This window comes from Rhipicephalus microplus, chromosome 7 (genome assembly GCF_043290135.1).
Source record: "Rhipicephalus microplus isolate Deutch F79 chromosome 7, USDA_Rmic, whole genome shotgun sequence".
NCBI classification, from domain to species: Eukaryota; Metazoa; Arthropoda; class Arachnida; order Ixodida; family Ixodidae; genus Rhipicephalus; species Rhipicephalus microplus.
The window spans coordinates 6861533-6878168 of NC_134706.1; the positions used below are offsets into that span (position 1 = coordinate 6861533).

A 16636-nucleotide genomic window follows, 5' to 3' on the forward strand; every position below is an offset into this window, starting at 1 on the left:
TATTGTGAAAAAATTGGGCATGCTATAACTTCAAGAGCACATTCAGGGAACACCTCACATGCTTTGGTGTCTGGCAGTGCTTTTACTAGAGCTTAGTGATGGCATCACTGTTTGTGTTCATTGCAAAGCTACATGCTAGCATTCAAGGATGCATCAGTTCTTTTCATTATAAAAAAAAAAATTAGTTATGCTGTATAAGCCTTCTCGAATACATATGAAAGATTAAAATTTGGCTGGGACATGCAAAATTCCAGTGTTGTACAAGTAATGTCGTCATAAAGCCATACTTTACAGAGCCTCAACAGTGCTCTAAAGTGGAATAGTGCGGCGTATCAGCCGCACTATTCCTAGAATTGTGTTTATTGAATATGCTTTGAAATTCAGTCACTTTTCTTGGTTTGATTGACATTAAGGGACACTAAGAAGAAACATTGCCTTGGTTTTTTTTTTTGACAAATTGCAGTCTGAAAGCTCAAATTTCATATGTTTCGCTATCATAAGTTTGCTATTAGCAAAAAAATTGAAAGCTGAAGTTTCATTTTTAAATCTCACACCTAAATTCCACGTGTGACGTAAGAAATTTCAAAATGTATTTTTGGTATTTTCGTGACACTGGCTCGGTGAAATTTCCTGAAACTTAGTATGCTAGAGCTATGGCACCTACAAATTACAATGTATTTCTATTTTATATTAAAGCAAGCTACGTAGAGCTTTCAAAATTTTATAAGTAGCGGTGTTTGGTGCGGGAATTTCAAGGTGGTGTCGCCACCCGCATTCTTTTCGTACATTTTCTCGCTTACTAAGCATCACGTCACAGTAAGAGCGTTGTTTTTTGAGTTGTAAAATTGTCCTTTACTAATACGTGAAAAATAGATTTGCTCTTTAGTGTCGCTTTAAAGTAATCGAATTTGACTCCACCGTACTGAGGAACTATGATTAGTCAAGATAAGCATTCAGACTGACAGGGCAGGGTTGATGGGTTCTGCATCGCAGTTCACCGGTGAACTTCTCCACACATCCCGATGCCAATCCTTCGTCACGGGAGCAGCAGATGCTTAGGTACCAGGTGAATCCTGAACCCTACTGGGGCCCAAAAGCCAGGGCAAAGACCAGGTGAGGAGGGCTGGCTCTGGCATCCGACCACAGGTCTAATGTTGAATTACTATAGAGCAAGTCTTAGGGGCAAAGCTCCTTAAGACGTAGGCAAGTCCGGCGTTTACATAGCCACCTTTAGTGTCAATGGCGCTGCAACGCTCGTTCTATTTAAAATGCATGGGAGCACACAGTATGATGACAGATTAATAGATGGCGCTCGCGCAGCATAGGTAATGAATACGAGATGGCACTGCGGGGCTCGCTGCATGCTCTCGTGTGATAGGAGACCGTGTTAATTTCTGGGTTAAAATGCGTTCGCTCTTGGCGTGCTTCCTCTTTCACCAGCAGTCTGTGTGCTTCGAGTATGAGCATCGAAGACAAGGCGGTGGAGCAAAGGTGCTCAGAAAAAGGCTGCAGCACGTCCTCGTTGTCTTTACATGATGATCGACTGAGCAAAATTCTTGAAAAATTCACGGGTACCAATGAAACCTCTGTAGCCTTGCCAAATCATCATTCACCCAGTGGGTATGGGGGAATTTTTTTTCTGCTCCTTTTGGAGCAAGTGTGTTTTAGTGGAAGAGTGAGGGCGAGAGTCAAGTGTTCCAGTGAGAGAGTCAGAGTGGATTCATAGCGAGAGCGGCTCCGAGGAGCAGCGAAAGTTGCTCCTGGGAACCACTCCCACATTATGTTCGCCCACTTGGTGGCGCTGCCGCTGTCGCGTGTTTTTCTGTTTTTCGACTGCTCCGAGTCAGAAAACCCTAGTTCCTGCACGAGCAGTTGATCAGATCGTGTCATCAATGCTGAAACTACTACGTGTGAGCAGTAAACCACTAGCAGTAAATCAATGTGACAGCAGAACTGTCAGAATGGAATGCCTACATGCTTGGTTTTCTGGGCTACGCAAGGAGTTCCACTTCCTCCTTGTTTTTGTGCTTGCTCGGGCAGTGTGGATTGGGATTTACTGCTAGTGATTTACTGCTTATACTACTAAGTATGAGCAGTAAATCACTAGCAGTAAATCGATTTGACAGCAGTACTACCAGAATGGAATGCCTACATGCTAGGTTTTCTGGGCTACTCAAGGAGTTACGCTTCCTCCTTGTTTTTGTGCTTGCTCGGGCGGTGTGGATTGGGTTCCAGTCACAGATTTGGAGACATTGCTTTACGCAAGAGTCGATTGCTCGCCCACAGACTCCATCGTCTGCTCCAACTCTGCCGTTGTAATTCAACATTAGTCCCTAAAACTGTTTAATATCAATGTGTGAATAAGTTTTGTCCAAATTTTGAAGCTTTTGCATTGCTTTTACCAAATTTCACAACTGCGTCGCATTGCATCAAAAAATTTGTGTTGCCGCATGTTGAAAGGGCAGCAGTTCTTGTGGTGTTGTACTTCGTTGCACGGTTACAGTGTAACACTAACATGGAAGTGTTGCCACTTGCAGCCTGTGGGCAGACAGGGAAATCGAGAAGAGCCGGAGGTTGCAGGGAAAGCGTAAGATGAAGGAGGTGCCGTCCGATGACGCATCCGACGAACCATCCTCAGCCAAACTGTCGGTAAGCCTGTCCGACTTGTTGAACGTAGACATAGCTAAAGTTGCTACGGAAGCAAGTAGTTGTGGCTTTTTGAGAAGAGGCGCTTGTTGCTGCTACCCATTAAGGGTTCACAGTGCGGCCTAGTTTGATGGGAGAGGGAAAAGGATTGAAAGAAAAGAGCAGGAGAGAGGGGTCACCTTCTAAAAAATTTAGCACCAACAACACCGTGTGACGGGCCAGGTGAACTCCTCTCAGTTAGAAAAAGTGGTCTATGGCATCGGGAATCGAACCCAGCACGTCCTACACTGGATGCAGATGCTGTAACCTATCAACTACCGTTACACTGGTTCCGGTGTATTTCTTAATTGTTTGCATTAATGACCCTTTATTTGTCTCACTTATGAGACGAATACAGGCATGCGTCATGTAACTTGATCTTTCAGTAAGCGCGGTAGTTCTACATCACGCGATCTGAGATATTTATTTCATGGCAGCTGTCATTGAGTTCCTATATACCATGGAGTAAGCTGAGTGGCATGTTTCTCCTAGAGCGAAAGTCGTAACACTGCTTTCGCTTGTGTCTGGAATGGAGTACTGGGAGCATAAATGTGACAAATTACGGTATAGTGATTTTTCAGGGGCAACCAATTGTGGAAATCTGGCAGATAATTATAAGATTGATCTTGACTGGACAAAACAGATGCGCTAATGCACCTTCTCTAGTTTCAAATTATTTCGTCTTAGAATAAATTACATTCCATCATTTGTCGGAACTTACAACTGCCATCTGCTTCTAATTTAGGTTTTACTTTCTTTCACTAACATTAATCTTAATGACCTTGTGAAATAGAACAAAGAAAAACTGCTGAATTTTGATTTAACAAATTCTCTGTTACCAGTCTTAAAGTTATTCTGCCTCTTTAGACATAAAGGAATCATTTCTTTCACTTTTAGTTTATTACTTATAGGGGCTCTGCAGCACTTTTTCAAGTAATTATTTAATGACATCATTCAAGAAACTTTTTATTGCTCCAGAAATTAACTATAGCAAAACTATTTAGAATCAATCAAGTCAGAGTGGAGCTATAGAGATTTGTCACGCGCTCTTGTTTCTCTTTTCTCTCGTCCTGACGAGTGTGCTAGAAGATAACCAGGGAGGGATGGTGCAAGAGAGAAGCTATAATACGCACATCATGACCTCGAGCACTTTTTCTCTTTTAGCATGGAAGTGTTTTATGACAGGGTCCATCATGTCTTCATTGATGTATTGCAGTCACGGATATGACATTGTAAAACATACATTGACAAATGACAAAAAAAAAAAAAACTAGGAGAAAAAGTTTCGTCACCGGGATTCAAACATGCAATTTCTTGGTTTGCAGAAAGCAGTGCAAATTGACTCGGCCACTAGGCATACATTGTTCAACGCAATTGCAATAATGAGTTATTTATATACACCATTTATCGTTAGTGGCACTCAAAGCTTAGTGGCTTCAGCGTGTTTTTGTTCTCGCTAGCGATACGGCGCGAAGGGCGCGCGTTAGAAGTCAACGCTCCGTGCGCTGCGATGCGCATCCTTTTCAACTGGACGTGGTCACTCGTCTCACGATGGGGGCGGTTTGTACGTCTTGTGCTTTCACTACAAGTGTGCATTGTGGTTGCTGAGAGAACTAAGGCCACATCGCTCGCTGCAGCTGCCGCGTTTGGAAAAGTAGGATGCTGCTCACACACAAAGAAGTAACTATTGCGACAGTTGTTGGTTCTCTCTCATCCTGTGTATACTTGCTCTTTACTTCTGTGCATCCTTCTCTGTGTTTGAGCAGAGGTGCGACATTAGTGAGTTCATGCTCGACCTGTGTATGTTAATTTTTGTGTGTCCTTTCTGCTTGCAGAGTGAGTTACATTTCTCTAGCTATTTGCCGTTCTTTGCCTGACATAATAATTTATTGCTATTGCATTCATTCCTTTGCACTTGTGGTGAAGCAATGCACTGTAAATGTTCAACTATCTCTATAAAGACATGTTTCACCTTTGTGTTATACCAATTTCTATAAAAGTCGGCCTGCCTCTTCTTTTTTTTTATTTTTGTAAAGTATGCGGCTTATATTTAGTGTGATCGCTAGCTCACAGAGGAGCAAGTACAAACCACCTGCAGTGGCCGTAGCTCACAATGTTCAGGTCAGCCAAAGCCGTAAAGTTGCGTATATGGTGTCATTTGCAGCAGAAAGAGAGAATAATTGCTAGCTGACTTTGAGAATTGATCGTAAATTTCAAACTGTATGTTGCGCTATAATGTTTGGCTCGTGTGTTCTCAGGAGCCTCGATTATCAAATGGCAGCGTTTTCTGACTATGATGAAAAAGTGTTGCTGGGTTCCTTTTTTAAGAGTTGTCACTCAGTACAGAGTCGCTGTGATTATGATGACGTGCTTCAATCCTCTTGCCTGTAGGCTGCAGGAGACGCTTCTCATTCAGCACAGCAAGAGGAGACAACAGATTTCAGTGATGTCGTTGAATCTGAGAAGATGCAGAACACTAGTAAAACCTAGACTGTAATCTCTGTCTCATGTATTTTTCATCAATGCAGTGGGTGTGTGAGAAAGGCAGCAAGCTTTAAAACAGTGCAACTACACGAGGATGAAGAAGGAAGAAACAACGGAACAGGCGCTGCCTTTCTTCTTTCTTTGTTCTCGTGTAGTTGCGCTGTTTTGAAGATGAATTCAAACAACCTTCACAAATTTCTGTTCTGTTAAGCCATCAAGGCACCCTATCCTCCTTGATGGGAAGGTGAAGGTGAAGTGATGAAGAGCAGTGGTCATGGCAAACATCTGAACCAAGATATGTGAAACATAATCGAGGTGTGAAACTAGTGCTGAGACAACTGCTTCATAACTACGGAAACTACACTGTACACACATTCTTACAGCTTGTTTCACTTTAAATGCATTATTTGCAGGCTTCTGCTAATACTTGAATGCTTAGAATCGAATTAAAATGATTGAAAATTTCAAAATATTTGAAACAAACGAATAAATCTATTTCAGTCTGCATGTAATACTTGTAAAACCAGTTTCACTGCAGCGAAAGTGTGTCAAACTGTGAAAGCATGCAATTCTTTGTAAAGAAGGTTTTGCTGCAGTGAAGTAGTGCTAAGCCGTGAAAACACCTATTCAAGAAAAATCTGCATTGCTTCGAAGTCTTAATTCAAGGTTAAATGATGATATTAAGTTAACAAGCTCATTGTACTGACTTATATGTTCAAGATATTGCACATTTTAAAATGTAACATATTTTACAGGTTATCTCTTGCATTCTACCGAAAGTCGAACCCTATTTTTATTCAAGTTTGTTTGTTTCTCTGAAGGAAAATATGGCTTTTGCACAGGCCTCGTTTCAATTAAAAAATATATATATTCTGCAGGTTGGCAAATATGCCCATTTTTCTTTATAATACGAGATATATGTGCTATTCAAATTCGATTCAAAGCTATTCAATCAAAATCACTATTCGCTTTGTAATGATGAATGTAGTGGGTCATGCAAATCTCGGCAAACACATTGTCAGTGCTAAGCACGAGACGCTCGGCCCGGACAGTCGCTGATTTCGCTAGCTAGGCCTACGCTCCTACCTGGTCTCGGATAACAGTTTTGACTGTCTCCGTTCTTTATTATAATTGGTGGAGGTGCGGGGTCTCCTTGCAATCCTGGAGTTGCGAAGCCGGACTCTACCTGCTGTCATGACCACTGCATCTGCCACAAGCCCTCCTCCTATGGCTTCCCAGGCCATCGTGTGCTCCGGCGCGGTCCGTCAGCGGGAGCCTCCCATATTCAACGGCACTGACGATCACGACGTCGACGACTGGCTGGCTACTTACGAACTCGTGAGTGTCTTGAACAAATGGGACGAAGCCACGAGACTGGCCACTGTCGGCATTTACCTCAGTAGCATTGCCCACTTATGGCTTCGGAACCATGAGACCGACGTTCCCACCTGGACAGCATTCAAGGCAAAGTTCAGCGAAGTCTTTGGTCGTCCTTCTGTCCGCAAACTTCGTGCGAAGCAGTGCCTTCAGCCTAGATCTCAACTGCCTGGTGAGAACTTTACAAGTTACATAGAAGACGTCATTGACTTGTGCAAACGCGTCGATGCGAACATGACAGAGGTGGACCGCATCAAACATACTTTTAAGGGTATTGACGGGGACGCTTTCCAGATGCTCATTTCAGAAAGCCCTGCTACTGTCGCCCAAGTTACCGAGCTCTGCCAAAGCTATGATGAGCTCTGCCGGCAACGTCTCGTCACCCGCCGTGCTGTCCCACATCAGGAATCGATGTCCGGCTTAACTCCCTCGCAAGACCCCGTCCTCCTCTCGCAGATCAAAGATTTCGTGCGCGAAGAAGTTGCCCGCCAACTCTCGCTCATCTCTGGCTTACCGTAGCGCAGTGCACCGCTTAGCCCTACTCTACGGACTATTATACGAGATCAAGTGTCTGAGGTCCTTCCTCCGCAGCTGGTGCCACCAGTCAATGCATCATTGACGTACGCCGAAGCAGTAGCATGACCACGACCACTGACGTTCCAAGCGCCGCCTCCACTGCCTGCTCCTGTTTATGCCGCCCAGCCGCCACGACCTCCAGTTCGCCGAGTCCCTAATCCATGGCTCACTGCCGACAACCGACCGATCTGCTTTTCCTGTGGTCTACCTGGGCACATCGCACGTCTGTGCCGCCGTCGCCCACTCCACTCACGTGAAAACCTAAGTTCATATGAAAATGATTACACGTACACTCAATACACCCCAGACCCCGAATTGTACACTCCTCGTCCAAGCCACCGACCAGCTCCTGATCGCCGATCTCCTTCTCCACGTCGACGCTCGCCTTCCTTGATGCGCCGACGCCCCCCTACAATCGACGCGGAAAACTAAATGACGCAGTTCCCGAGGCAAGAACTGCGTCCTCGTCGCAAAGCACAAACCCTCTTCGTTCGCCGCCGAATGTAATTAATGCCGTTCTTAAAGGTGTACCCGTACTTGCCCTTATTGATACTGGTGCCACAATTTCTGTCATCGCCGAAAAAGTCTGCCGTTCAATTCGAAAAGTGACAACGCCTTACTTGGCTTCATGTCTTCATACTGCCACTGCACAGGCTATGCAGCCTGTGGCCGCGTGTAGTGCCAAACTTGTAATTCAAGGAGTGCCCTACACAGTGCAGTTCTTAGTACTCCCGCACTGTTCTCATGACATCATTTTAGGTTGGGATTTTCTCTCCCATCACCAAGCCGTCATTGATTGAGCCCGTGCTGAAGTCGCCTTTTGTCCCCTTGGTGATGCGCTACCAGTGCACGATCGCCCTTCCGACGCGAAGTTGGTCATTAGTGACGACACCCAAATCCCTACTGTCTTCTGTCCAAATCGCTACTGTCTTCGCACCTGTGTCGTGTTGCACCGTTGTCGACGCTACCGCATTCTTCACGCCTTCCGCTGCTTTCGTTCATCGCCACCTATCACCGCTCCCAACCGCTCTCGTTACTCTTCAAGGTGGTGCGACCAACGTGTCTGTGGAGAATTCGGTCCCATTCACGATTACTTCGAGGCGAATGTATTGGTTCGATAGAATCATTCGAAACCATCGCTACACTTGACGTTCCTGATGAATCATCGGAAGTCAGCGCCCTCTCCTGTAGTTTCGTGAATGACCCTTCCACTACCGACATTTTCAACCGTGTCATCGACGAAGGCCTAAACCTACAACAGAGGTGTGAGCTTTTGAGCCTCCTTGACAAGTTTCGACCATCGACAGTCACAGCCCTCTTTTAGGTCGAACATCTACCGTATGCCACCAGATCGACACAGGTAATCCTACAGCAGCGACCATATCGTGTTTCGCCGACTGAACACCGTATCATCGATGAACAAGTAGGTGACATGCTAAAGCGAGGCGTCGTTCAACTGTCAAACAGTCCCTGGGCGTCGCCGGTTGTTTTAGTTAAAAAGAAGGATGGCAAGATACGCTTTTGCGTAAATTATCGTCGCCTAAACAAAATAACACGAAAGGATGTTTATCCTTTGCCTCGAATCGATGACGCCCTCGACTCTTTACAAGGCGGAGAGTTCTTTTCCTCCCTTGATCTACGCTCTGGGTACTGGCAAGTGCCCATGAATCCGGATGATAGGCCAAAAACTGCGTTTGTTACACCAGACGGCTTATACGAATTTAACGTGATGCCATTCGGGCTATGCAATGCGCCGGCAACATTTGAGCGCATGATGGACACTATCCTACGAGGCCTCAAATGGAACACGTTTGTGCTACTTAGACGATGTAGTGGTATTCTCGCCTGATTTTCCCACGCACCTTCGTCGCTTGGAACAGGTTCTAGGCTGCCTCTCTGCAGCAGGCCTCCAACTCAACTTGGAGCGCGCAAGCTGACCATTCTCGGACACGTCGTGTCGAAGGATGGCGTTCTTCCTGACCCCGCTAAGCTACGTGCTGTTCGCGAGTTCCTGAGGCCCGCGTCTCTCTAGCAGCTGCGTAGTTTCATTGGGCTTTGCTCATACTTCCGCCGCTTCGTCCGGGATTTCGCCTCGATCATGCCTCTGACAGACCTACTTCAGGGAGACCGCAATCTATCTGCGTGGTCTCCAGCTTGCAACAGTGCCTTTGCAAAGCTCCGTGAACTGCTTACAACACCACCCATACTGCGTCATTCAATTCAAGCGCTCCCACAGAAATCCACACAGATGCTAGTGGTGTCGGTCTTGGCGCTGTACTCGTCCAACGAAAGCCTGGTTACCAAGAATATGTTGTTGCGTACGCGAGCCGCACTCTTACAAGAACAGAAGCAAATTATTCTGTAACTGAGAAAGAATGCCTAGCGATTATCTGGGCCATTACAAAATTTCGGCCTTATTTGTACGGCCGCCCTTTCGATGTTGTTTCCGACCACCACGCGCTCTGCTGGTTATTCTCCCTCAAAGATCCCTCAGGACGCTTGGCACGATGGGCTTTACGGCTCCGAGAGTACGACATCCGCGTCATTTATCGCTCAGGCCAGAAGCGCGCCGATGCCGACGCTATTTCGGGTTCGCCTGTTTCTACTGATATTGCGAGTGTCTCCATCCAAGACAACTTCCTTCCGCTATCAAGACCCATCAATATGGCTGCGGAGCAGCACAAAGATTCGTGGATTGCGTCTCTGATGGATTACCTATCTGAAACACTCGCCCACCTGCCATCTCGAGCGCTACACCGACAAGCCTCTCACTTTGCCACCCGTGATGGAATACTTTATTGCCGCAACTACCACCCTGACGGTCGCAAATGGCTGCTCGTCATACCCAGGCATCTCCGCGCCAGCATATGTGCTGCTTTCCATGCCGATCCGCAGTGTGCGCACGCCGGTTTGTTTAAAACCTACGCCAGGCTACGTTTTCAGTTTTATTGGCGCGGTATGTACACATTCGTTCAAAAGTACATTCGATCTTGCACACAGTGCCAACGCCGCAAGCACGATCCTAGCCGTCCTACTGCACCAATGCAGCCGTTACCGTGCCCAGTGCGACCATTCAACCGTGTTGGAAAAGACCTTTATGGTCTTCTACCATATACATCAGCTGGGAATTGCTGGATTATTGTAGCGATCGACCATCTCACGAGATATGCAAAAACGGCCGCCCTACCAGCCGCGACGGCACGTGACGTTGCGTTTTTTCTGCTGCAACGTTTTGTTCTGCGTCACGACGCTCCACGTGAACTTTTGAGCGACCGAGGCCGCGTCTTTCTCGCGGATGTTATTCGAGAACTTCTTGCAGAATGCCATGTGATTCACCGCTGTACTACCGCATATCGCCCACAAACAAATGGCTTGACCGAGCGTTTCAACCGTACTCTTGGCGACATGCTTTCTATGTATGTCGCCTCCGACCACACCAACTGGGATCTTATCCTTCCTTACGTAATGTACGCTTACAACACGGCACCTCAAGCGACGACAGGCTTTTCTCCATTCTTTTTACTTTATGGTCGAGAACCATCATCTCCAATTGACACCATTCTCCCCTACCGACCCGACTCATCCGAAGGCACACCAGTTTCCGAAGCCGCGCGGTATGCGGAAGAATGTCGGAAATTAGCTCGCACCCTTGCAACACAAGAACAAGGGCTACAGAAATTTCGTCACGACGATGGACGGTCCAACTATCAATCTTCGCCCAACTCTCTTGTTTGGCTGTGGGTGCCCCCCAGTGCTGCTCCTGGTACCTCTACAAAGTTTGTCAGCAGGTACCATGGACCTTATCGCGTCATAGAACAAACTTCCGCTGTTATCTACCTCATCGAACCTCTCACGGCCACTGTGGACCTGCGTCGCCGAGGCCGCGAAATCGTACATGTGGATCGCCTCAAACCATATCACGAACCACTTGTCCTCACGACACCTTAGAACACTTACTTGGCACCATCTTCAGCGAGGGGGAAATATGTAATGATGAATGTAGTGGGTCATGCAAATCTCGGCAAACACATTGTCAGTGCTAAGCACGAGGCGCTCGGCCCGGACTGTCGCTGATTTCGCTAGCTAGGCCTACGCTCCTACCTGGTCTCGGATAACAGTTCCGACTGTCTCCGTTCTTTATAATAGCTTCAATAAAATTTTCTATTTTCACAAGTCCAATTATTTGTTTGACTTTGTATTGCCCAGACACAGTTCCAGATCAAGGAAAGTCACAACCTAAAATGACAATAAGTCAAACTAGTTGGTGGCGATTCATGACAGAAAAAAATAGGGCACATTTGGGATAACGAGACAACACAGATGATGAATGTCCACTGAAATGGAGGCAGATGAACTTATGTGCAAATGCTCAGAATCTGCAAAAAAGGGTTGCCACTGGAGAAGGTGATTCTCTTATCAAGTTAGCACACCTTAGTTTGTTCACTTTTATTTCTAGCCACAGAGGGTAGCACGTTTGTACCAAAAATGCTTTTTTGTACCTACCCCATTTCAATGTAGGCGCACTGGTGTCTGTTATGCCCATTTATCTCTTACATCGGTCTATTTTATGAAGGGGTTCAACTGTACTAGCAGTGTCTCGCGTTTCATATTATAAAGTCAGAAATCTTGGCTATTAAAGTGGTGTAGAACATATGTTGAGAATTTCAAGGCGAAAAGAAGAAAGCAGCACAAGTTATACACTCAAATTGCGAGACATTTCAACTTGCTGCTCTAAAACGCAGACACCTAGTCGGAAATAAAAACTTTCACAAGCTTTTATTTGCTCAAAACATCTGCATCTGTTGCCTAAAACAGCAGTGTGCCTGGTCGATACAATGTCATTCACACTGCATACAACTAGTATACCACACAACTCACTCGGGAAAAGGTGAAGCACACTTTGAACGAGTAATAAAAAAAAAAAAACACGCCCTTCTTCTCTCCACTAGAGCTTGTTCGTATGCTTCCATCACAACACACTGGTAAATAAATAGCATTGCAACACATATTGCACTTCATCCGTGAATAATGTATGAGACAGGAATGTGTAAAAGAGTTGTGGTCTTTATCCACTGGATGTACTAATTACGTGCAGCAGTTCAAATGTGAACAGTGTATAGACTGCTTTTGCGCAGTCCAGCGAAAGTAGGCTTGAATATATGCAACCAACATTTATGTACAGTGGACAGTGCTTGACACAGGTGCTCACATCCGCTTAAAACGTTCATTCTCACATCTACATACACTCGCAATCAGTCGCTCATGTTCATACTCATGTTTACTTACTCATGTCTATTCACTCATATTCGCACTGATGATTCGTACAACTACATACAATTGTAAGTAACCACTCATGTTCACACTAGTGTATACAGTCATATGCAATTATACACCAAAATCATATCTGACATGAAAATAAACTCATATCCAAAAATTTGTGATAAAAGTATATTTCTTACGCTGTAGCAGTGGCAAGAGCTGTTATTAACTTTGCTGTAACCACCAATTCATTATATCTACATTCATTATATTGAGGCTTGACTGTATTCACACTCTCAGGTACCCATGTTTGCAATCATGTCCATTCACTCATGTTCTTACTGACACATATTCCTCTTATCACTTACTCGCACTCGTATTTGCACTTTTTATGAGTAAGTGCACTCATCACGAGTCCTGTGTGCTAACCTACACTGCTTGCAAAGCATCACAGTTGGCTGTAGTTCTCCAGAGCGTTTGAATTTCACCGGACAGCACAAACGGCACACGCTCCACTGTTTCATATTTCAAGGAGTGCAGATAGCACGGTCAAACACAGGCCGAAGTTCAGCTTCTAGTGTGTTCTCTTTCGTGCATCCGGTTAACAGAGCACGCAAATGCATACACACGAAGTCTTTTGTCCACTGCCTGCGTGGAGTCAAGATACACAGAGTGAACCTGCAAGGCACAGTTGTTGGTACAATCGATGCTGCATATAACTAAATAGGTAAATAAAATTATGAAATATTATTTGCCAATGCAAGCGCATGTGCTTATAACAAATACTGAGTGTAACAAAGGTGTACTTGCATGCAATAAGCAACTTTGTCGTAACAAGCTCATATTGTATATGGACACACTTCGGCTTTTTTTCTTGGTGCATGTCGTTAAATACCAAGCCACTTTATGCATTTATAGCCTATCAGGGTCTACTACAAGACGAAGGCTAATGATCTCCAGTTTACCCTATCCTGTGCTAGCCGATTCCATTTTATCCTTGCAAACTTCCAAATTTCATCACTTCATCTAACACTCCGCATTTCACGGCTGCATTTCCCCATTCCTTGATAACCATTCTGTTGCTCTTAATGTCCACTGGTTGTCTGTCCTACGTATTACGTGGCCAGCGCAGGTCCATTTTTTTTTGCACGTGGTGTCAGCTAGGATATCTGCAGTTCGTTGCCCTCATACAATCGGTCGCCAAATGTTACACTGACCATTTTCTATTTCTCTGCACACTACATGGTCCTCCAGATTTTTTTCTTCAGTTTCTCTGTTATCCCTCATGTTTCAGCTCTGTATGTTGGAACTGGCAGTACACAATAATCGCATAGTTTTTACCTTAAAGAGGGATGCTGCTTGAAAAAACGAGCTTTTCAACATCACATTTATTTGTTTTTACTTGTTTTCACAAGTTTCTCTACTTTTATGATAAAAAATTAAGTTTGCAATATTACTCAAAGTAGGTTAAAATCGCTTTTGAAGAGCACAAGGCACTATTAAAAGCTAAAAACAGCTCATTGTCTAGAGTCCCCGGAACATTGTCGCCTGGCTGTTTGCCATTTTATTTCGCATGATTAGTTCACCAAAGCCACGTTATCAAAATAATCATGATTCGCAAGACCTTATGACGGAATAAATCATTTCAAAAAGCATTTAAATTTTTTCCACATATTCCATAATTTGTGAAGAGTGCAATCATCTTCTTTCAAACCTGATATCACTTATATAATTATTGTTAATGTCACAATTAGTGTGGGCTGAGCATTTTCAGATATCTGGCATTACAATTTGCATTCCACAGTGAAGGTGGAGTAGTACAAACCATTAATAGTTCATAACCATAAAACTTTAGTGGCAGAAAAAGTGCGTCCAAAAAGAGATGTATTTTGTGCATTGTCGTGGTAGAAAACAAAAACTATATAACTTACTATAGAACTGATTACATATTTAAAATCAGCATACAAACCTAGTACGTCAACAGCAAAAATTTTGTTGCCCTGGGCTCTAGATCAAACATTTTTTTTCGAGTAGCATAGAACAGCGGTGATACAATTGCCCGTCGTTTAACTTCGGCCACATCAGAGAGAAGCTGGTTTTAGGATTCTCTACAATGGATCACAGTAATGGAATCGGCCACATAATTGGGAAATCTGCCGAAAACAACCCCTTTATCTAGCAATCGTGCACTATGAAAGAACCTTCGACTCGGTAGACATACTGGCAGTCTTGAAAGCACCAACTCGCTAAGGAGTACCTGAAGCATGCATAATTACCCTAGCCGACATCTCCAGACACTCCACACTTTTCCACACACACACACACACACACACAAAAAAAAAGTAATGAAATCGCAATAGCAATATTGTGTCCACTTAAGAGATACAATCTCTGGTGTTGTTCACTGCATGCCTAGAAATACTGGAAGAACTGCACTTTGCAGACACAGGAATAAAAATTAACAAAGAATACAGCAGCTACCTGTGATTCGCAGATGACGTGGTACTCTTCAGCAATGATGGTGACTAATTAAACTGACTGAGGAATAATTTTGAGAACGTAATAAAGCAGGCTTAAAAATGAACACGACATAGACAAAAATAATGCTGAACAGCTTGAGGACAAAGAATGAGTTCACAATTAGAAACCATACATTGGAGTGTATACGAAAATATGTATGGAAGAATATGTATTATACCTTTATCAATTGCTAACACGGGAAGCCTACTTGTTAAAGGGAAACTTATCAAAGAATAAAAATGGACTGCAGCTTATATGGCAGGCACTCTTAAATAATAAAAAGCAACCTTACTATTCCACTTACAAAGTTGCATCTTACACGGAATTAAGATCGTTATAACCAAAATTTCATTATTAAGGTATATTTCTAACACTATATCTACTGCAAGCCTGTGCTTCAGTTACTTCGTTATAACCAATATTTCATTATATCCGGATTTGTTATATCAAGGTTTGAGTGTATAGCACACGTTCACCAGCCCGGGTATGCCATGTTCCAGATGATGCTCAGTAATGAAAATGAGGACAATGCTGCAGAACTCAAACTTACTCTTTTTAAGCCTGCATGTACCTTCTAATGGAAGCAATATGCCTGTGTGATACTAACATCGCACATTGACAGTCCTGCCAGAACTGGCTGTTATCGAAGTAATGCGACGAAAGCCGGCACAAGGTGGAGACGTAAAGGACACTCATGACTTTATCTGCCATTCCTGTGTTTTCACACCGTCTTTCATCACAAAGCTTCAGAAATAAGTAGCCTGTCAACGAGGATTAGGTGGTGGTGGTTGTGATGTTGCAAAAAAACGGCCGGCCATTGTTCTGCCTGAGCATCTCTTAAATTATAGGGGTCAGTCACCAAATGTCACAGGATGGTGCAGTAAAGATTTGGCAGCGGACAAATGCACCTGCAGCTACTTCACTTAGTAAAACGATTGTGACGGATATGTCGCCTATTCAAGTATCCATTCCAGTGCCAGTAACATGTGTAAATATCTTTAATAGCCGGTAAAGTATATGTATGCTATATTCTTATAAAAAAAAAAAGGGATAGGGTAAAAAAGGGTGGCATAATTTTTATCCCACAACAATAATCATCAGGGTTCCTTGCGCTTCCTTGAAAACTCTGCACTGGTCACTATCCACTTAATAAAGCTATGTCATGCTGATAACGAACATGTCATTTGTGATCTGAAAGTGCTAGGTGCACGGCGATAGTGTAAGGAAAGAAATGCCAAATATATGACGATTATTGTTGTGGGACAAAAACACGCCCTTTTTACTCAATCTTTGAGTGTTTAATGATTTTGCTTCTGATCCACAGCCTATACATCTGTGCAAACAGCAGCATCTAACAAATGCATTGTTGCTCACTCTCTGGCTTTTTTTTTTCATTCTTCCAGCATCTATACAAAGTATTGAAACACAGCTTTGTCAGTTTAGCATAAATGTACAGTACAAAACATTTTACAATTAATATATGTAAGAGCGCTAAAAGTTCTACTTTCTCATATTTCAAAGCCAATTTTGGGGCTGCACTGAATAAAGTAAGCAAGCTATTTGGGACCCCCTTCATGCAGCAATAAAAAGCAAGGCTAACAACAAATATGTCTCATATGTAATAGCATAACAGTATACCTTAGCATAAGTCAATAACGAAATTCGTGTCATTGCATATGTTAAAAGCTACAACTGTACGTGCATGTCTAATGTGAACGAATTGTATGATAACTAT

At 43.9% G+C, this 16636-nt stretch overlaps 1 protein-coding gene across 1 annotated transcript in view; it reads left to right on the plus strand.

The window, feature by feature from the left end:
- Positions 1-5182, plus strand: part of Trm1 (tRNA methyltransferase 1) — a 31501-nt gene extending 26319 nt beyond the window's left edge. The window contains exons 13-15 of the mRNA XM_075868550.1: positions 994-1113; positions 2538-2649; positions 5077-5182. Coding sequence (XP_075724665.1) covers positions 994-1113; positions 2538-2649; positions 5077-5175 — 331 coding nt within the window. The 3' untranslated portion in view covers positions 5176-5182. The remainder of the gene's footprint in view (positions 1-993; positions 1114-2537; positions 2650-5076) is intronic.
- Positions 5183-16636: the final 11454 nt, after the last annotated feature.